Genomic DNA, 23488 nt, shown 5'->3' on the forward strand with positions numbered 1-23488 from the left:
GGGAATGGTACCGCCAAATACCCCCACAGATGTACCAGGAGGTGAAGGGAATGCTGTCACACATGCTGAAGAAGGGAGTTATACGCAAGAGTTAGAGCCCGTGGGCTGCCCCTAAAGTCTTAGTGAGAAAGAAAGACGGGTCCCTGCAGTTCTGTGTGGACTATCGCCGGCTCAACACTTGCACAGTGCGGGACTCATACCCACTGCCCAGGATAGAGGAGTCCCTGACGGCACTAGGGAATGCCAGATATTTCTCCACATTAGACTTGGCCAGCCGCTACTGGCAGGTGCCCATGTCTGAGCAGGACCGAGCCAAGACGGCTTTCATCCTTCCAATGGGACTGTATGAGTTCGACCAGATGCCCTTCGGCCTAGCAAATGCCCCAGGAACATTTCAGCGACTCATGGAGAGATGTCTGGGAGACCTGAACTTTGAAGCCACTTTGATCTACTTGGATGATATCATTGTCTTTGCCCCACCTTTGAGGAGCATCTGCAGAGACTAGAGCAAGTTCTGAGTCGGCTACAGAAGTATGGCTTGAAAGTGAAACCCCAGAAATATCACCTCTTCCGTACCGAGATTGAATACTTGGGACACGTTGTCTCTGCTGAGGGGGTGAGGCCTTCCCAGGAGAAGATTGCTGCGGTACAAGAGTGGCCAACTCCAAAAACTGTGAAAGATGTGCATGCGTTCCTGGGACTCACAGGATACTTCAGACGCTTTGTAAAAGACTTTACCCGCCTTGCTAATCCACTCCAGGAGTTGTTGAGGGGAGTGCCCTCTTGTGCCAAAAACAGGAACATACAGTGGGGGAAGCGTCAGGAGGAGGCTTTCTTGGCTTTGAAGAAGGCTTTGACGGAGGCCCCCGTGCTGGCCTACGCTAACTTCACACAACCGTTCAACTTGCACACTGATGGGAGCCTGCAGGGCCTCGGGCCGTACTATCACAGATGCAGGACGGGAAAGAGCGCGTCATCGCATACGCCAGTCGGTCTTTGCATGACTCGGAAAGGAATCCAGAAAACTACAGTTCATTTAAGCTGGAGTTGTTGGTGCTGGTGTGGGCAATGACTGAGAAGTTCGCGGAATATCTGGCTGGCTCAGAAGTTCATGTACGCACCGATAACAATCCATTGGCCCATCTCGAGAATGCCAAGTTAGGTGCCCTAGAACAACGTTGGGTAGCCCGAATGGCCAAGGTCCGATACAGAATTTCGTATAAAAGAGGAGCTGAGAATGTTCATGCGGATGCCCTCTCCCGAGTAAACTATCGCAAACCAGCACCCAGCCAGGATGAAGAACTGGAAGATGTGGAGGTTCCAGGTTTTGGAGAGACTGCCAGGACGGTGCAGCGGCGATGGAAATTGAACAGGAAGAGGCCTGTGTGAATTTGCTGGAGCAGCCCCGCGATGAGTGGGTCCGAGTGCAGCAGGAGGATCCGGAGCAAGCTCAGCTGAGAAGGTGGGTCGTGCCTGAACAAGTGCCCAATCGGCACAAGAGGAGGTCCATGTCACCTGAAGTACTGAAGATGCTACGCCAGTGGGAGAGGCTCCAGTTGCGGGATGGTATCCTGTACCGGAAGGTATTCCTGCAAACAGAACTCAGTCTTGTATGGCAGACGATGATTCCCTCGTCCTTGATAGACCAGGTGGCTAAGGAAGCACATGAGAAAGGAGCACACTTTGGGCCAGAAAAAACTTTCCAGTGGTTACAGCGCCAATTTTATCACCCCCACTTAAGGAACATTGTGGAGAAAGTATGTCAGCAATGCAGAAGTTGTGAGCTGGTCAAACCACTAGAACAACGAGCTCCCACAGAGACGGTGAAGTCTTCTGGCCCCATGGACCTACTGGCAATAGATTACTTGACAATTGGACCAGCACACCAAGGCTATGAGCATTGTTTAGTGATGATAGACCACTTTACTAAATTTGCCTTAGTGACGCCCACGTGGGACCAGACTGCCGAGTCTGCTGCTCACGCAATCTGCAAACACTTCATACAGGTGTACGGGTGTCCCAAGCGCATCCATTCTGATCAAGGGGCCTGCTTCCTCGGAAGAGTGATGGAGGAGCTGCACCACCTGTACAAAATCGATAAGTCCCGGACCACCCCTTATCATCCACAGGGGAATGGGGCTTGTGAAAGATTTAACCACACTCTGATTCAAATGCTGAGCACCCTGGAAGAGGACCAGAAGGTGAAGTGGACTGAGTCCGTCCCTGAATTGGTGTGGGCGTATAACAATCGGAAACACAGCACCACCGGATTCACCCCCTACTCTCTGTTCTTTGGCCGACCCGGGAAGGGACTGGCAGAGCTGGCGCTGGAACCCGAGGAGGACTACCCACGGACGGGGGTGTACTCCTGGGTTCAAGAACATCGTCGTCGGCTGCGGACAATTCAACGTCTAGTGCAGAACTGGCTGCAAGAATTGGAGCATCCCCAGGTAGCTCCTCAAAAGGGGACAGCCCTGCGGCCTGGAGACCGAGTCTTAGTGAGGGAAAAGTGCCCACACAACAAACTAGAGTACCGGTGGGAGAAAAGGCCATACCGAGTTAAGCGGCGGCTCGACAACAGGGGTCCTGTTTATGAGGTCCAGCCCGAAATGGAAGAGGGGACTCCCACCCGCAAACTGCACAGAAATATGTTGCGTCCATGTTTGTCTCGAGATCCTGAATCAGTCCAATTGGCTCCAGCGCCCCCACCGGCTGCGCCACTGATCAATGTAGATGTGGAAGATGAGGAAGACTCCCAATCTCTCCCAGGGAACCCAGGAACAGTGCTGGTGCCTGAAACTACCAATGTATCGGAGGAAGCCTCGACTCCTCCCACAGCAGTTGACACTACCGCCCCTGCTGGTTTGAGACGCTCTGAACGTTCAACGGCTGGTGTACTTTCTGTTCGCTACAATCAGGACGAGTTCATCTGGCAGCAGATTGTGCAAGGACTGGAAGATTGCCAACAGGAACTCCTGAAGATCTCGCCCGTGGAATGGCGAGCAGAAAGAGGGGGGGAATGTAAGGAGGTAAAACACAAGAAGAGTCTGGGGCGGTTACCTTCTCAGCTCTGTGCCTGGAACCATTGAGCTGTGCTGCAGGTTCCCCAAGGGGCAGACTTAGAGACTGGGACAGGAAGGAAGCGGGCAGAGAGCGGGAAAGGGACGCGCGCAGGGGACAGAGCAGCGTGAGCAGCGGTCAGAGCAGGGTGCAGCTGCGCTCTGGGAGAGATTTGAAGACAAATAGAGGGAGACTGCCCAGAAAGACTGTATCTTGTAAGTACATGAAAGCGGACTCTGCTGTGACTGGAGAGGGGCGCTTTGAGACCCGTGTAGAGACATTGGCCCGTGCAGAGACTTCGACCCCCTGGTCCCCACGGTATCAGTACAGAGACTATGATTCCTGGTACAGTGATTTAACAGTGCAGAGCCCCTGATTCCTGGTACAGAGACTTAACAGTGCAGAGCCCCTGATTCCTGGCTGTGCTGTAAAAGCTAAAGACTCAGAACCTGTGCATACCACATTAACTCCCGAAACCCCAGGCAGCAGGCTCCTAGAGACTACTCAGCCCACGGACAACAGAGGGACGACAAGTGCCGCTGTTTCTCGGCACCTACGTTGGAGAAGACGACCCTTCAAGCAAGTCCTCATCAGACTGATAAGTGTTCTTTTCTCAAGAACTCTTGCTTACTTCAGTTACATTGTTTCACTCCCATATTTTTGCACTGTTTTATTGCTAGTTATTTTCCATTGCTTCCTCCCTGCGAGGAGAACCTGATTCCTGTTATTAAACCCCTCAACTGTTGGTCTGTCTGTTCCGAGGTGACATACTCAGTACCTGCATACTATTACATTTGCATATTTGCAGAAGATTTAAACCTGCAGTATGTGAATTCTTTCAGCGTTTTTTTCTGCAGATTCCACCCATGCTAATGAGTGGGAAAATCGCATAAAAAAACACGTACAACAATGTACCAAAAGCAAATAAAAAATGCATGTCTTTTATGCTACTTTTTTTCCTGTTAACACATTAGTATTTGATGCACGTTTTTCTTCTGCAAATAGTGAACCTGTGAACATACACTAAAGGTATTTCAATGTAGCACAGCAGAGGGAATGATTTATAGGGGTAAAATCTTATGATAGATTCTGTATAAAGTCATTTTCAAGGATTTAGATATTGATGACCTATTTTTGTGAGATCTCAACCATATCAGATGATTAGTAGCCGGACAACTGTCAACTCCTCCGATCAGCTTTTTATGGCACTGTACAGAGCCCCAACAGCATAGCTTTGTACACTGTGTACTGGATGTTCTTGGGGACTGCATTTCACCTCCCACTCACTTCAATAGGAGCTGAGATGTAACACTCATGAATGGCCACAATACAGTTTGCAGAGCCATGCCTTTGGAGCTTAATACAGAGTGTACATCTGGCTACTAAGGAAGCTGCAAAATTTATCATAGAATCGTAGAATGCAGATTTGGAAGGGACCTCAAGAATCATTGTGTCCAACCCCACAAGATCATCTCAGACAGATGTCTGTCCAGCCTCTGATTGAAGACTTCCATTGAAGGAAAACTCACCACCTCTCGTGGCAGCTTGTTCCACTCATTGATCGCCCTCACTGTCAAAAAGTTTTTTCTAATATCTAATCTGTAACTTCTCCCTTCAGTTTCATCCCATTGCTTCTCTTGTTTCCTTGTTCAAATGAGAATAATGATGATCCCGCATACATTGGGTATGCAGGCCATGCGGATGTATGCGGGTGCCTCCGCATGCTTTGTTTTCACACTGCGCTGACTGCAACACATTGCAACATGTTGCGTTCGGCGCAGGTCGGCGCAGTGTGAAAACGATGCATGCGGAGGCATCCGCATACATCCGCACGGCCTGCGTACCCAATGTTATATATAAGGTACGCAGGACACATGCAGACATAGGTGGAGCTTAATGAAGAGGCACGGCAGCGGGGCTTCACGGAGGACGTCCGCAGCCCTCCGCAGCCATGCCAAACGCTAGTATGAAACTAGCCTTAGGCTTCTTTTCTGCAAGCTAAATATTCCAAGATCCTTTAACTGTTTCTCGTAGGACATATTTTGCAGTCTGCTCACCATCTTGGTAGCTCTTCTCTGAACTTGCTCCAGTTTTTCAATGTCTTCTTTAAAATGTGGTGCTAAGGTCTGGACACAGTATTCCAGATGCGACCTGACCAAGGAAAAGTACAGAGGAATAATTGCTTGCCGTGATCTAGACTCTATGCTTCCCTTAATACATCCTAGAACTGTGTTTGCCTTTTTGCTGCTGTATTACACTGTTGACTCATGTGCTGTCTGTGATCTATTAGGCTACTTTCACACTAGCGTTAACTGCAATACGTCGCAAATGCGTCGTTTTGCCGAAACTACGCATCCAGCAAAAGTTCTTGCTGGATACGTTTTTTCGTCATAGACTAACATTAGCGACGCATTGCCAAACGGTGCGTCCGTTTTGCGACGCTTGGGCGTGTGGTAGCGGACCGTCGGGAGAAAAAAACGTTACATGTAACGTTTTTTGCTCCCGACGGTCCGCTTTTTCCGACCGCGCATGCGCGGCCGGAACTCCGCCCCCACCTCCCCGCACTTCCCCGCACCTCACAATGGGGCAGCGGATGCGTGGGAAAAATGCATCCGCTGCCCCCGTTGTGCGGCGGAGACCACGCTAGCGTCGGGAACGTCGGCCCGACGCACGGCGACGGGTTGTTCCCGACGCTAGTGTGAAAGTAGCCTTAGTTTACCCATGTCTTTTTCACACGTGCTGTTGCTTACTTCTATTCCTCTGATTCTGTAGATGTAATTTTCGTTTTTCTTGCAAAGATGTAGAATTTTGCATTTCTCCCTGCTAAATACCATTCTATTAGTCGCTGCCCATTGTTCAAGATTATCTAGATCCTTCTGAATCCTTTCTCTGTCTTCTCTAGTGTTAGCTATCCCTCCTAGATTTGCACCGTCTGCAAATTTGATTAGTTTGCCTTCAGTTCCTTTATTTAGATAAATTATAAAAATGTTGAAAGGAGGTGCTGGGTGTCAGACTAAGGTCATCAATATCTATGTCCTGGAAAACCATTATACCAACAATTGATAATAAATAAAATGTGAGTATACCATCTGTAAAGCATGGCTCTGGATCCAAAGCCTCTTCATAGTCAAAGCCAAAGACTTCATCATCTCTCTCCATTCCTGGTACTCGTACCATTACTGTGCTGCCTTCAGAGGAACTGGAGGTAGAAGCTTTGTCCTTCTGCAATAAAACCCATCAATTAAATTTTAGGCACCAATACAAACAGTAAGTAATCAGACTTCTATTTTTTTTTCTTATAGAACATCTTACGTAGATGAACCATTCTGTGCTACTTTATGGATCTTCTGTTTTGGTTGGGAAATTATAAAATTGTACAAACAAGAAGTATGTTTAGATTATAAAAGCTATACAGAATATACAATTAATGAAGCAGAAGGTTACACTCCTGTTTCAGGCCAAAAAAATATGGCATTTGAGAAAACTTTTCAGACCACATTTTTAGGACTAGGGTGAGAGGGGCTTTTCCTTTATCCATGATATTAATAATAAATATTGCTTTAAATTGCTTTTTATGCTATTAAATTATACATTCATAATTAAAGGTGTTGTCTCGACAATGACAACCTTTTCCAAAGAGAATCAGGCATAGTAGTCAGCTGATTTCTTTGGCTCTCACTCCTCTAAACCTTAATGATCTGCTATTATCTTTGGGAGAAGACACGTGTGAAGATATGCCACCCTCTTGCTTAGACTGAACATGTCTTGTATGGAAGCGCTATATAAGCCAGAGTGGAAGCTGCCCTTGTATATTATTTCTCGATTCTGCCTTAGAGAGGGTAATCCCAAGAGAAGGATCCCTCTCTATAATATTAATATAGTCTAACATGTGGAACTCTTTAATATATTTAGAAGCATGGCCCAATAAATGCTTTTGCTTGCCCCTTCCTAACCTGACACAGTAATTTTGTATCCCTTCAGCAGTTGCGCCATGTTGCTCGCAAATGGTGCCCGCCGATCTTGTCACTAGTAGAAGGTCCCTTGTTCCAGTAAGTATATCCTAGAATGTATTGTGCCTTGCCCATTGCACATTTCCACTTTTTTGCTGTTCCACCAAAGCTATGGTTAGTTTGTAAGGTTTGGAGAATAGTTGTTACAACCAGTCCTAATGCGTCAATAATGGTCCGCTATTTAACCGCACAGAGTGTCAAGTGCGTTCGGTTTCATGTCTGCCTCCAGCTATATTCCTGTTTGTTAGCCTATACATGTCCTAGCTCTGTTCCGGGATTCTACTTATTGCCTTGTCAATTACATTTGTTGCCTGTTATATGCAGTTTTACATTAGACACCAGACCTTGCTCTACTTCAAGCTTTGCTCCCGTCTTATCTTTCAGACACCACACCTAAAACTTCTAGTTATTACTGCCCTGTCAGGTTTCCTATCATTGCAGTAGCATCTGGCTGCTTGCCTCCAACTGGCTGGAGACACAGGTGTCCTCATTTCAAGCTACATGCCATATGCACCTCTGGTACCCCCACTAATCATTAGAACAAAGTTGCCTCGCTGCTAGTAGAGTACACCAGTGCAATTCAACTATATTTACTTACAAGCAATTGTGTTGTAGTTGTCTGGTTTGGAGAGAGCTGCTAAAAGAACCATTGGTGCCTCAGATCATTCTTTCTGGGATTTAATCTCACAGCAATATGCCTTGATACCCATGGGAAAAAATGCAGTATATACTAAAACACCTTCGGGTAGCAACCATGTGCAGACAATAATGACTAAAGGTTCCTCTTGGATAAGCTACAGTGGAAATCAGCTTACTAAGATAGTGGTCTACCACCCTACATCTGCTCTATGTTTTGCCAACAATCCATAACTAGCTTCTACCATGATCTATACTGCACTAATTCTCTGAAATGTGATGCTCCACAGTGTTAAGAATGTCCTTAATACACTTATTTTTACACACATCTATCTCATTCTGCCATCCTTTCCTTTTACCCCATCACTCTTCTTCATTAGTCCTCAGAATATGATCCCATCATTCCCATAATAAATCCCCTATATTTTTTTGCAAACAAATGCATTTTATATTTGTGCATCATACTTTACTATTTTTATAAAAGTTGTCTTGTACAAATAAAGCACTTTTACCTATCGTGTCACCCATATATACACTGCTCAAAAAAAAATAAAGGGAACACTTAAACAACACAATGTAACTCCAAGTCAATCACACTTCTGTGAAGTCAACCAGTCAAGTTATGATGCATAACCGATTGTGAATCAATTTCTCCTGATGTTGTACAAATGAAACGGACAATTGGTAGAAATGATCGGCAATTAGCAAGACAACCCCTATAAAGCAGTATTTCTGCAGGTGGTGACCACAGACCATTTCTTTGTTCTCATCCTTTTTGGCTGTTTTGGTCACTTTTGCATTTGCTCTCACCCCTAGAAGTAGAGTATCATGAGGCGGTGTCTACAACCCACAGAAGTTGCTCATGTAGTGCAGCTCATCCAGAATGGCATAACAATGAAGGGTAGCTGTGTCTGTCAGTACAGTACAGTGTCCAGAATATGGTGCAGACACCAGCAGACGTGCCAGTACACCAGTAGATGGTGAGGGCGCTGTAGGAGGGCAACAACCCAGCAGCAGGACCGCTACTTCCTTCTTTGTGCAAGGAGAAAAAGGAGGAGCAGTCTCAGAGTCATGCAAAATGACCTCCAGCAGGCCACTGGCATCCATGTGTCTGCTTAAACTGTCAAAAACAGACTCCATGAGGGTGGTATGAGGGCCTGACATCCACAGGTGGGTATTGTGCTTACAGCCCAACACCATGCAGTGAGATTGGCATTTGTCAAGATTGGTGCCCTATGCTCTTCACGCATGAGTAGATTCACACTGAGCACATGTGACAGACATGGCAGTGTCTGGAGATGCCATGACGAAAGTTCTGCTGCAACATCCTCCAGCATGGCCGGTTAGGCAGTGGGTCAGTAATAATGTGGGGAGGCATTTCTTTGGAGGGCCACACAGCCCTCCATGTGTTGGCCAGAGGTACCATGATTGCCATTAGGTACTGGGATGAGATCTTCAGACCCATTGAGAGACCATATGCAAATGGACTGGGCCCTGTTTTTTTTCTGATGCATGACAATGCTAGACCTGATGTGGCTAAAGTGTGTCAGCAGTTCCTGCATGATGAAGGCATTTATGCTATGGACTGGCCCGCCCATTCCCCAGACTTGAATACAATCGAGCGCATCTGGGACAACATGTCTCATTCCATCCACCAACGCCACATTGCACCACAGACTGTCCAGGCGTTGACTGATGCTTTAATGTAGGTCTGGGAGGAGATACATCCGGAAAACATCCATCGCCTCATCAGGACCATGACCAGTACTGCAGGGAGGTTATACAGGCACGTGGAGGCCACACACAATACTGAGCATCATTTCCTTGTCTTAAGGCATTCCCACTGAAGTTGGATCAGCCTGTAATTTGATTTTCCACTTTGATTTTGAGTATCATTCCAAGTCCAGACCTCCATGGGATATTAATTTTGATTGACATTGATCATTTTTATGTTTTATTGTTCTCGTCACATTCCACTATGTGATAAATAAATACTTGCAACTGGAATATTTCATTCAGATATATCTAGGATGTGGTATTTTAGTTTTCCCTTTATTTGTTTGAGCAGTGTATATATTTTTAAACATAGATGGTATATTCTTGTGTCCTATTGTTAAATCAACAGACATGACTTGAAGCACTGGAGGCCCCCAATTATCACATGTAAGTGTACTGATTTCTGATTAGGGCAGCATGGTGGCTCAGTAGTTAGAACTGTTGCGTTGCAGCACTGGGGTCCTGGGTTCAAATAACACCAAGGACAACATCTGCTTCTCTCCGTGTTTGTGTGGGTTTCCTCGGGGTTCTCCGGTTTCCTCCCACACTCTAAAGACATACTGATAGATACTGACAGAGCTGAAAGGGATTCCAGATTGTGAGCCCTAATGGGGACAGTGAAGATAATGTCTGTAAAGTACTATAGAATTAATGAGTGAGTAAAATAATAAATACATCTTCTATTGGGCACATAATCGCTTATTTGCCATTATGTACACTTCCATTCATTTATTGATATCCTACGTTTGTTTCTTGCATAGATCACACCCTGGGTGACAGTATTTGATGTCAGCTAACGCAGTGCCCTTAAGGGTTATAAACTCAGCTTTGCAGAAAATCTCAATGATATTATGGCACAAATCTGCATTACCAGGGAATTATACCTGTGAAAAGAAAGTATTATCCCCAAACTGCCTTTAAGCAAGCAAGCAAACATCTGTTGTGAATTTAATTGAGATGTCATGGCACAATTATTAATTTATCAGTTTGCCTAGCATAATGGGTCTATCACCCTAAAAAGTTGTTTCTTATGAAAAAAAATGTGTAATCTGTAAAAAGGAAGGTGAAAATTTAACAACAGGTTGAAGTTAATCCGAACCTCAATTAAACACAAGCAAACGGAGTAAATATGTCGATAAGTAATGGCATCATGATGAAATGCAAGGGTTCACACATTATTTTTCTAGGGATATAAATAAGGTATGATGTGAGAAATCTAATTAGGACACATATTTTATCATTTATTTTCAGAAATATTTTTGGTTTTGTATAATGTTGGAAAAAATGATGCGTGTTCCCTTTTGCATTTTCACTTTGCATTTCTTGCAGTTAATTCTGAAACTGTTATTGACTTCTCAATGGACCATGGCATGCACATTGTTGAAGTAAAGTGGCATCAATAACCACTTACTACATGCAGCCCATAGACGGCGACATCAACTTAGTTGTTGATGGAAAACACGTTTGGTTAAAGCAACATGCTGCTCGATTCATTTCAGCACCATGGAGAGTGGCAACTGCCCAACCTGTTGTGCGAATATCCCTAATACACAATGAGTCACGAAACAGGGTAGGTTTGCCAGTCCTGCATGATCATGCTATGGTGAACTTCAAAAGTTCAGGACTTGGAACAGATGTGCATTGTCTTTATTGAGTTGCAATGGATGATAAGGCCCATAGCTGAGCAGCATGCAGAACGATAGTAGTCGTCAGTAACATAACCATATATATTACTTGACTGGACACGTGGCTCTGTCTCGTTAAAATAAACACCAGAGCTGAATTCTTGACTCCTTCAACTTGGGGTTACCTCTGTGGGAAGTGAGAACGGGAAGCAATAAAAGTCAAAATGTGACACTTTCAGCAATATATGGCTGTCAAATTAGAAAATTAATGAAATATAAATAATAAGAGTCTTAAATACATTTTCATTATTTTGCCAGTGTGCAATATTTATGTGTATTCTCGTATATTTATGTGTATTATCGCCATGCATAATTTGGTTGTGGTACTTTCCAACAACCTGAACTCATTCGATAGATAATGTGATTAATCATATTATTTTGAAATATATGTAGCTAACTTATCCCCTAAAAAATCACTGTAAAATGACATCCACTGGATGTCTCCCTTCTGTAATGTTCACTGCCCACTATTGTCACCATGTACAATCCATTTCCAGCTACAGAGAAGCCAAGATGGATTACAGGAAGTGGTGGTGAGATTTTCTTTCTTTGCTCCTGATCTCCTGTCTGTCAAGCTGCACACGCAGAGAACAGAAAAAAACTGAAAAAATAGAGGCTCACAAGATTCTTCCATGGAAGATAATAGTTATTTAGTAACAGGATCCTATCTACACTCAAAATACCATCCACCAATGGAGTTTTATAACTTAGTTTCCGTACTAGAAAATGAGTAACATTCCTGGTGATTACTGTATATGGAATTCAAAGACTGCAGTTTATTTGAACATAAAATTAAAGTTGGTGTGTATCAATTGTCCATTTGCTAGTTCAGTAATCTCTGGTCGCTGTAGAGGAGCACTCAGAGCCACCTCCTATCTGCCGGCATTGCAGACTTTTCTTATGATTAGCCAGCCTGGCTAGTGACATTGTGGCAGGCTGGCTAATCAAAAGATGAGCTGCAGATACCTACATGTAGGAGGCGGTTTTCAAGGCTCCCATCCAGCGACCACAGATTAGCAACGCTGCTAGAGTGGGTGCTGCAAATCAATTTTCACCAATTCCACTTATAATGTTATTTAAAATGGTCTTCCAGTCCTTTTTATTTGTTAACATGGAGCCCATCATGGTCAAAAATCAAAATATATAATCGCCTACTGATCCCCTGCATGGAACTTCTGAAGATCCCAGAAGATTCCTCTTTCAGTGGGTACAAGTGTGTGACCACTGCACACTGCAGCCAATTACTGGCCGCAATTGTGTAGAAAGAGTCACTACTGTGGGCAGTGATTGACTTTTGTAGTTACATATCCTGATTGCATGAACATATAACCACTTCAGCCAATCACTGGCAGTGATGGTTAATTATTGATCAGCCATGTGATTGGCTCAGTTTGAAACGCATGTTTTCGTTTTTGTTTTTTTTTGCCGTGATCGCTTCTGTTTTAAAAAATGGGCCGTGCAACTCCTTTAAGGTATCTATACTTCTTAGGTAGCCCAATTGGATATTTAGGTATTAGATATATACAGATAATGAGGTGAATTATTGCATTGCCAGTTGCCAGCTAAACGCAGCTCTACACTAATGCCTGTTTGTAGATGACCTTCAGGCTTAGCATTTAGCCCTGGTCATGTTGTAAGACTTGTTAAAGAAGATTTCAGGGACAATTTTTTTTTTAACTATATGCCTCAGATCTAAGGCTACTTTCACACTAGCGTTTTTTGCATATGTCGCAATGCGTCGTTTTGGCGAAAAAACGCATCCTGCAAAGTCGTCTGCAGGATGCGTTTTTTCCCCATAGACTAACATTAGCGACGCATTGCGACGTATTGACACACGACAGTTGCGTCGTGTTGTGGCGGACCGCCAGCCGCAAAAAACGTTACATGTAACGTTTTTTTGTGCCGACGGTCCACCATTTCCGACCGCGCATGCGCGGCCGGAACTCCACCCCCACCTCCCCGCACCTCACAATGGGGCAGCGGATGCGTGGAAAAACAGCATCCGCTGCCCCCCGTTGTGCGGCGCTTGCACAGTATGCGTCGGTACGTCGGGCGGACGCAGTGCGACGGCCCCGTATCGACGCTAGTGTGAAAGTAGCCTAACAGGCAGCCGGCACCAGCTCAAATCAGTCAACGACCGTTCCTGCCGGTGATTCGACTACACCCATCAACATAGCAGCTATTTCTCTTCCGGTCTGCTCTGTCTACGAGGCGTGACTGCCAGCGTTATGCTGATTGACAGATGACTTCTTCCAATTAGGCAGCTGGGAACCGACTGTAAATGCCCCACTGACAGAGCGGAAGAGAAGCAGCTGCTCTGTCGACAGTGATTTCAGCATAAGTCGCAGTCAGTGACTCTGTGTGGCAGAGATCGGTGGCAGGCATAGTAAAAAATAAAATAGTCTCGGATATCCCCTTTAAGAGGTCAGATATTTTTATTGTAACAAGCTCTCCTAGGTGGTACTTGCAATAAATTTTATTTGCTTTGTGAAAGAGCTTATGGAGCTTTGCATGTAAGACTCCATATTCAGCTGGTCTCTTTGAAGAGAGCCGGTACTTCTCCCATGTTGCATCGCCAGTTGAAATGTAAGCATTGTAAATATATATTTGGGCATAGCATTACTTGTGATTTATCTGTATATTTGTTTCAATACATATGAACTTATTCCAAACTAAATAAAATTATTAACATTTCTAACTGCAAGAACACTGGCAAAATGGTCATAAAATCATATACAAATACAGGTTTTTGAATTCTATCGGAAGCCATACCTCTTTATCTTCATCAGTGTCGGAGTCACTCCCGGAGTCTTCAGAGTTTTGTTTGTCCAAGTCGGACTCTCCGACAGCAATAGGCACTACATTGATGAGGTACTGTTTGTCGTTATCAGCTATAGAAACCTTCTTATCACTAACACGGTTTGCAGCGTTTGTCCCAACTACGACTTTACAAAAATCTTGGTTTTTCACGTTCTCTACTACCACATTTGTATATATTCCATTATCATACTTAATAGTCTGGTCTTGGTGTTGTTTTCTGTTATCCACATCCTCTTCTTCCGTACTCAGAAACATTTTTTGGAAAAATTCTAGCAAGCGTTTTTTAGCATAAGCCAAGCCCTTTCGGATTCTGCCAAATGCGACCTGAAGATTGTTTAGTTCACTGTCCACCTCATTTGTACAAAGATTGTCAGAACTAAATGAGCTTAAGAGCAAGGCCAAGAACAAGTTTAGCAACTGGAATTAAAATAAAAAAGGTGAAAGTTAAGATATTTTTGTAAATCAATTTAAATATTAGCAGGCAAAAAAATGTATATTCACACTATCGGAAATACATATCTGAAAGGGTTGTGATCTAGATAGAGAATTATAGGGGTTGTCTCATAACCACAATCATTCACCCTATACCTTGTTACACTATTAAAGTATATATATTTCATAAAGGATCCCACACCCTTGTTTGAGCCATTTAAAAGGAATCTGTCACCCCCTGGGACACTTTTCAGCTATTATTATGGGCATACAGGTAACACAAATGTTAATCTAGTCTTACCTGTATGCCTCATAGTTGCTTTCTAGATGTGATGAAATAGACTCTTATTTCATTATGCTCATGATTTCTTCCAGGCTCCGGGGTGTGCGGTGCCTGTAATAAATCGCCGGCGCACAAGAACGCTGAATAATACACCAAAGAGAGAAGGAAAAGGTACAGATTGTCGTGCGAGTGCAGGGCGCATGAGTGGGATTCCGGCGTGGAATTCAAGCACCACAACTTCACATCACAGGTCAGTGTGACATGCATGGGAGGGGGGTTCAAATCAATGTGATGAATGTTTTTACAAATGGATTGATAGTCTTCATGTAAAAAAATCGCAGCATGCTCTACTTTGATCCGGATCCCAGATTAGACTCGCCCATTATAAGTCAATGACTGTGCAAAAGCCGGATCACGTTTGGATTTCCATTCATATGTTATGAGTTTTTCACATAGTCATTAAATAAAAAAAACAAATGACATAAGGATGTTAAAAACAGCCATACAGATTGCATGTGAATGTAAAAAATGGTAACACGGATGGCTTACGGATTGCATTCCGATAAAAATATGGAAGAACAATAGTCATTTTCTGGACGAAACACAAATGATTTTGTATAAGCTCATCTGAACTTGGCCTAAATGTCTCCTAGATTTGTATGTATTAGAATATGATACAGATACCAAGAAATTAAATGTACAGGTCATGCTTTGTATAGACAGTGAAGCCCCTGGGGTTTCTAGGAAAGGAGAAGATACAAACTCTTTATGAATACTAATGCAAGGATAAGACCTGAGATGAGCAGCATCATGTAGTGAAGAAAACTAATAGGGACAATAAAAAACTAACATAAGAAAAAACACCTACCACAAGATTCCCAATCACCATCGCTGACAAGAACACCAAGAGGCACAAAGATTGTTCCGCCACCTCCATACAGTCCCACATGGTCTCGATCCATTCTCCACATAGCACTCTGAACACGATCAGGAAGGAGTGGAAGAAGTCATTCATGTGCCAGCGAGGGAGCTCACAGTCATCAGAGATTTTACAGACACATTCCTTGTAGCTTTTGCCAAATAGTTGCATACCGACCACAGCAAAGATGAACACTATGATGGCCAACACAAAGGTCAGATTTCCTAAAGCTCCAGTAGAGTTGCCGATGATCTTGATCAGCATGTTGAGTGTTGGCCATGATTTTGCCAATTTGAAGACACGAAGCTAGAATATTTAGAATAAAAGAAGCCTTTTACTATTTTTTACGGACACTTTTAATAAGTTATTATTATGAGCACTTTACAAAACTATTTCACTTTGAAGTCAAAGTCCAGTCAAAAGCTAATGATACCGCTTTAAAGAGAATCTTTCAGCAGGTTTTTGCCATCAAGTCTAAGAGCAGCTTGAGACAGGGACAGAAATCGTCATTCCAGCAATGTGTTAATGGTTGGTCTGCATGCTGCCATTTTGATACATTCACTGTTTTCTCTGCTGTAGATCTAGCAGCGCCCATGTGCATTGTCAGCAAGCTGATAATCAGTGGGGGGGCGGGGTTATACAGAGCAGTTGACTAGGAGGCACGAGACACCTAGTCCTGTAGTGATAATCTCCTGATAAAACACTGATTTTATTGAGGCAGCCTAGTAAGTGACATATCACTGGAATTGGGCTGTCTATATAAAAATAGACCCGGCACTCAACTTAAGGTGGAGCTCTTTTGTGTTTAATAGCAAAAGAGAAAATAAACGTTTCGGCCTTTGTTGGCCTTCCTCAGTAACTATGTACAAAGATTAACAGAAAAAACATAATGAGTTACCATTAGGGTTGAGCGACTTTTCCTTTTTTGAGATCGAGTCGGGTTTCACGAAACCCGACTTTCTCAAAAGTCGAGTCGAGTGAAATCGGCCCATCTTTTTGAAAAGTTGGGGTCGGGGATCGGCCGAAACACGAAACCCAATGCAAGGTAATGGAAAATCTATATATTTTTATATTTACTTCAGCGCGATATATGTGAAAAGCCGGTAATTCATTTCTCCTGCCTAAACCCGACATGATATGAGACATGGTTTACATACAGTAAACCATGTCATATCCCCCTTTTTTTTGCATATTCCACACTACTAATGTTAGTAGTGTGTATGTGCAAAATTTCGGCGCTGTAGCTATTAAATGTAAGGGTTAAATCGCGGAAAAAATTGGCGTGGGCTCCCACGCAATTTTCTCCGCCAGAGTGGTAAAGCCAGTGACTGAGGGCAGATATTAATAGCCTAGAGAGGGTCCATGGTTATTGGCCCCCCTGGCTACAAACATCTGCCCCCAGCCACCCCAGAAAAGGCACATCTGGAAGATGCGCCTATTCTGGCACTTGGCCACTCTCTTCCCACTCCCGTGTAGCAGTGGGATATGGGGTAATGAAGGGTTAATGCCACCTTGCTATTGTAAGGTGACATTAAGCCAGATTAATAATGGAGAGGCGTCAATTATGACACCTATCCATTATTAATCCAATTGTATGAAATGGTTAAAAAAAACCACACACAATATTGCAAAGTATTTTAATGAAATAAACACACAGGTTGTTGTAATATTTTATTGATCTTTCAATCCACCTGAAGACCCTCGCTCTGTAACAAAGGAAACATAATAAACCAACAATATACATACCATCCGTAGATCTGTAACGTCCCACGATGTAAATCCATCTGAAAGGGTTAAAATATTTTACAGGCAGGAGCTCTGCTAATGCAGCTGTGTTCGTGCCTGTAAACCCCGGGGAATGAAGGAAATGTAGCTCAATGACCTGTAGTTACCTTCAGTCGCGGTGATGCGCCCTCTGCTGGATGTCCTCATATGACGTCGAGCGTGGGAAAAAGTTCCCAGGGCAGTTCATGAGGACATCCAGCAGAGGGCGCATCACCGTGACTGAAGGTAACTGTAGGTCATTGACCTACATTTCCTTCATTCCCCGGGGTTTACAGGCACGAGCACAGCTGCATTAGCAGAGCTCCTGCCTGTAAAATATTTTAACCCTTTCAGATGGATTTACATCGTGGGACGTTACAGATCTACGGATGGTATGTATATTGTTGGTTTATTATGTTTCCTTTGTTACAGAGCGACGGTCTTCAGGTGGATTGAGAGAACAATAAAATATTACAACAACCTGTGTGTTTATTTCATTAAAATACTTTGCAATATTGTGTGTGTGTTTTTTTTAACCATTTCATACAATTGGATTAATAATGGATAGGTGTCACAATTGACGCCTCTCCATTATTAATCTGGCTTAATGTCACCTTACAATAGCAAGGTGGCATTAACCCTTCATTACCCCATATCCCACCGCTACACGGGAGTGGGAAGAGAGTGGCCAAGTGCCAGAATAGGCGCATCTTCCAGATGTGCCTTTTCTGGGGTGGCTGAGGGCAGATGTGTGTAGCCAGGGGGGGGCAATAACCATGGACCCTCTCTAGGCTATTAATATCTGCCCTCAGTCACTGGCTTTACCACTCTGGCGGAGAAAATTGCGCGGGAGCACACGCCAATTTTTTCCGCGATTTAACCCTTACATTTAATAGCTACAGCGCCGAAATTTTGCACATACGCACTACTAACATTAGTAGTGTGGAATATGCAAAAAAAAGGGGGATATGACATGGTTTATTGTATGTAAACCATGTCTCATATCATGTCGCGTTTAGGCAGGAGAAATGAAAAGCCGGCAATTGAATTACCGGCTTTTCACATATATCGCGCTGAAGTAAGTATAAATATATATATATATATATATGTGTCTCAATGACATATATATATATATATATATATATATATATATATATATATATATATATATACAGTATATATATAAAACGAAACCCGACTTTGGAGCGAAGATCGCCGACGGCCGACCCGATCCCACAGTGAGATCGGGTCGGGTTTCATGAAACCTGACTTTCCCAAAAGTTGGCGACTTTTGAAAATGGCCGATCTGTTTCGCTCAACCCTAGTTAGCATCACTCAGTCCATAAACAAAATGAAACAAAGTATGTACATATGAAAGAACAGCATGGTCATACAAGATAGTATATATAGTATATCGTAAAGGGGAGGAGTTCCAATAAGCATAGCACCTAAGAACACAGCTTAGACGACACTAGGCAGATTATTGCGCCACCAATAAAGCATTTGACGGTACCATTCTGTTGCCACTACCACAAGGGTGATTAATAAAGAAAATAATAAACAAAAATTGCTGTATACAGAAATGTAGCCAAAAGTCATAACATAACATAGTGGTAAATCCAAGAGAAAACATACCGTGCTGCCAAAAAGGAGCGTAGGGGAATGATAAGGCAGTGTAACTCTGCTTGTACCTATAATCTGTAGGGAAAGGCAGAGACAATGGACAGAAACGCACGACCCGCTCCCAGGTAATTGGCCACTAGTGGTTAATGTCTCTTCCAGGACTCTGGGTATTGCAGAACATAACGTTCTACAAAAGGGCTTATCTTATTGCCCAGCGTATAAATGTAGGACGTTTGATCTTGAAATGGACCTATTGAAATTCTTTCGCCGTCTTAGACTTAAAGCTTATTTTTCAGGGACACCTTCACAAGGGGCATCAGTATTGCCAACTGTATCAGATTCAAAACTTCTATCAGCGGCTAGCCTGGGTTTGAGACCTAAGAGTTCTTTTAAACCACCGCACGGCTCACATACATTGGAATCTTTTGTTGACCTTGTACATAAATCATTCTATGATCTATGTTCCAGTATCAATAATGGTCAGTTACACTATCCCTCTAACCTCTCAGCTCTAGATCAACAGGCCTTAAGATCCTTACAAGATGACTCTAATCTTGTCATAAAGCCTGCTGACAAAGGGGGTGCAATTGTTGTGATGAATAAAACAGATTACATCAGGGAGATACTAAGGCAACTTGGGGACACATCTATCTACAGGGAATTACCAAGGGATCCCACCAATAACATTAGGGAACTCGTGACCGAGACCCTTAAAAAATATTCTGAGTTGGGGGTCCTGGATTCCAAAACGTGTGAATTCCTTACTCAAAAACACCCAATTACCCCCGTATTTTACACCCTCCCTAAAATACATAAGAATTTACAATGCCCTCCGGGAAGACCCATAGTTGCTTCAACTGAATCCATTCTATCCCCACTTTCAGTTTTTCTGGAAAAGATATTGACACCACTTATTAAAACCACACCCTCTTTCCTCTTGGACACGGGTGATTTCTTATCTCATATTAAACAGTTAGGCAAAATACCTACTGATTCATACTTAGTGTCTTTTGATATAAAGCATTTGTATACATCTATACCACATACAGAGGGTATGGATGCAGTACGTCGGCTTCTCAATACCACGGACATGATTGCGGACCAGATTAATCTCTGTACTGACCTTCTTGAACTAGTACTTACACGGAACTTCTTCATGTTTCAGGACAAATACTTCCTACAAGTACGTGGGACCGCGATGGGGTCTAATGTAGCGCCCCCTTATGCTAATAGCTACATGGCGGACTACGAGACCACTCTCATCTACACACATCCCCTATACCACATCCATATACGGTTGTGGAAAGATTCATAGACGATATTTTTTGTATTTGGGACGACCCACTAGAGACTCTACAGACCTTTTTTCATTTTCTCAATACCTCATGGCCAGGTCTATCATTCATTATGGCATTCGATCTTAAAAGATTATGTTTTTTGGATACAATGATCATCAAAGAAGATGATGGATCACTCTCCACAGACCTTTACACTAAGGAAACAGATAGAAATAGTCTCCTTCACTTTGATAGTTTCCATCCGAAATCCATGAAGACCTCAATACCGAAATCCCAGGTTCAGAGAATCACCTGCATCGTGTCTAATGACACTACACGTTCAGTAAGAGTTGAAGAGTTACACACTAAATTCCGCCAACGTGGTTACGCCAAGTCGGCCCTACATGAAACAAGTGATACCCGTTCCAGGAATAGGATAGGTGCACTTAATTGGATCCCTTTCGTACATGCTTATCACCCTTATGCCTATATACTAAATAGAACAATTCGTAGACATTGGCACCTGTTACGAGAGGCATATCCTAACGTTCCCGAATTCCACACGCCATTTCTTCCTTGTTTTAAGAGGGCCCTCAACATCAGGGATAAATTAGTGAAAGCGGATGTGTGATCACACCTAAAACCACTTCAGGACAACTATTCCTACAGAATCCGAAATTTGGTACATTCCCTTGTCTCCATTGTAGCCAATGTGGTAATGTTATCAGAGGGGACTCATTTTACCATCCTCACTCAGGCAAGCGTTTTAAAATAGGAGGCTACTATACATGTAATACTTCCTTTGTTGTCTATCTGATAAAATGCCCCTGTGGTCTTTTGTATATTGGGGAGACCACTCAGACAGCCAGGGATTGCATATCCAAACATAAGTCGACGATCCGTTGCAAGAATCTCCTCCTCCCTATCCCTGAACATTTTTCTTTACATAACCATAATGTCTCTCAATTGAGATTCCAGATAATTGAACACGTACCGCAACCACGGCGGGGGGGTGACCGCAATCGAAGATTGAAACAACGTGAGGCTTATTGGATCCACACATTAGGGATTCTCCATCCAAGGGGTCTTAATAGAGAGTATGACTTACTATCTTTTTTATAAATCTGGGTCATATCAGATTCAATACCTCTTACTATTACACACCAGTGTTGTGGGGTTTTTTTTATGAGATCGTATGGCCTATACTGTTTGTATTAATTATGCTTCTTCTGTACAAAATGTACTAATTGTGTTTCCCCTTTTACAGAGTCGCCGCTATTGACCCTTTCTCCTCCATGTACCAACTGGAGTTCACTAAATTTCTGGCAGTCCCTTCCCATTGCTATGGGGACCACACAGCTTTAGACACAGAGCACTCTGAGCCACCATACTCCTGTGGAACGCACTACAAGGTTGCTGGAATGCATGCGGTGCGCACGCCCAGCACCTCTCCTGCTCTATGCGACTGCACGCCTGACGCCGGAGTTAAGCCATGCCCACTTCCTCTTATAGTCACGGCGCGTCTCACTTCCAGACAGACAAGCGGTGGATACCGCGTCTCTGGAGACACACGGACTCAGAGCCAGGTCACAGCACAGGTCGGTAACCATTTCCTCACCACATACCACTACATCACCAACGCTTTTACTTACCTAGCGCTCCCTCTACACAGGCCACTGACGGCACTCCAGAGTCGGACCCTATGAGCCTGCACTAACCGATTTCTGGTAAGATACCGGACTAGTTTCATTTTCAATACTTACCAGACTGCCTTCACACCGTTAATCTGGGTTTTATACTCACTTTCCCTACAGATTATAGGCACAAGCAGAGTCACACTGCCTTATCATTCCCCTACGCTCCTTTTTGGCTGCACGGTATGTTTTCCCTTTGATTTACCTCTATGTTATGTTATGACTTTTGGCTACATTTCTGTATACAGCAAGTTTTTGTTTATTATTTTCTTTATTAATCACCCTTGTGGTAGTGGCAACAGAATGGTACCGTCAAATGCTTTATTGGTGGCGCAATAATCTGCCTAGTGTCGTCTAAGCTGTGTTCTTAGGTGCTATGCTTATTGGAACTCCTCCCCTTTACGATGTACTATATATACTATCTTGTATGACCATGCTGTTCTTTCATATGTACATACTTTGTTTTATTTTGTTTATGGACTGAGTGATGGTAACTCATTATGTTTTTTCTGTTAATCTTTGTACATAGTTAATGAAGAAGGCCAACAAAGGCTGAAACGTTTATTTTCTCTTTTGCTATTAAACACAAAAGAGCTCCACCTTAAGTTGAGTGCCGGGTCTATTTTTATATTGTCACATGGTGTGGGATCCTACCTTGGCACCTTCACGGGGTAGTGCATAAAATTCTTACTTGGAATTAGGCTCTCAGCCTATACATGCTGCTTTAAAATTATATAACAAAAACTCACTGACAGATTCATTTTAAGCCAGCCCTACTTATGTCTAAAGCTGCAACAGTTTTAATAGGGTTGTCCTGGAGATCTCCTGCTTCCCTCCAACAATGGAGCAGTGATGATGACATGAGCCACTTGAGAACCAACATAGCAAATATTATTGCTGATCACAAATATTATGGCAATTATGTGTTTATTAGTCTATTATTGACAATTTACACAGGATGGCATCTGGGAGAGAAAAGATCTACAATGCTCTATCTACAATGCCCCATTTGAGACTCCATGAATCCATTTCCTCCCTAAGTTACCCATTAGTAACGAAGTAAGGAAGGCGTTCCAGCTCCATAAAATTAAAATGCTTTATTTCTCCATTAAAAATTGGTGTGGTACAAACAGTCCTTGCCTTAGCGCAAAAGTCCAAGTACAGAGTACATGCGACGCGTTTCGATCGTACCCGATCTTAGTCAATGCATCCTCCCTAAGTTACCCATGAGTAGTAGGTAAAGGTAACCTTCTGAAAACACTGTTTTACCGAGGCTTTCAGGAAGTCTGAGTGGAACAATAGCGATTACCAACTCTTCCGTGAGTCTGGCTCGTCTCCCCTTTAAATATGAACTTCCCAATGTTGTCTACAATAGCTTAGATTAGACAGTTCAGTTAATAACATGAGAAGTCACTAACAGATGCATGAAGCATAAACCATGCAGTTGAGTACATGATAGTAAATGCACAGTAGAAGGTTTATTGCTTTAAGAAACTGTGGTTACCTTAC

General features: G+C 43.3%; 1 protein-coding gene across 1 annotated transcript in view; it reads right to left on the minus strand.

Annotated features, from left to right (window-relative positions):
• The window catches only part of LOC143784502 (sodium channel protein type 2 subunit alpha-like), a 227062-nt gene that overhangs the window by 58954 nt on the left and 144620 nt on the right, over positions 1 to 23488 (minus strand). Inside the window, exons 16-18 of the mRNA XM_077272803.1 lie at positions 15571 to 15927; positions 13940 to 14404; positions 6147 to 6282 (exon numbers count right to left, since the gene is read on the minus strand). Coding sequence (XP_077128918.1) covers positions 6147 to 6282; positions 13940 to 14404; positions 15571 to 15927 — 958 coding nt within the window. The remainder of the gene's footprint in view (positions 1 to 6146; positions 6283 to 13939; positions 14405 to 15570; positions 15928 to 23488) is intronic.

This window comes from Ranitomeya variabilis, chromosome 7 (assembly GCF_051348905.1).
Source record: "Ranitomeya variabilis isolate aRanVar5 chromosome 7, aRanVar5.hap1, whole genome shotgun sequence".
NCBI classification, from domain to species: domain Eukaryota; kingdom Metazoa; phylum Chordata; class Amphibia; order Anura; family Dendrobatidae; genus Ranitomeya; species Ranitomeya variabilis.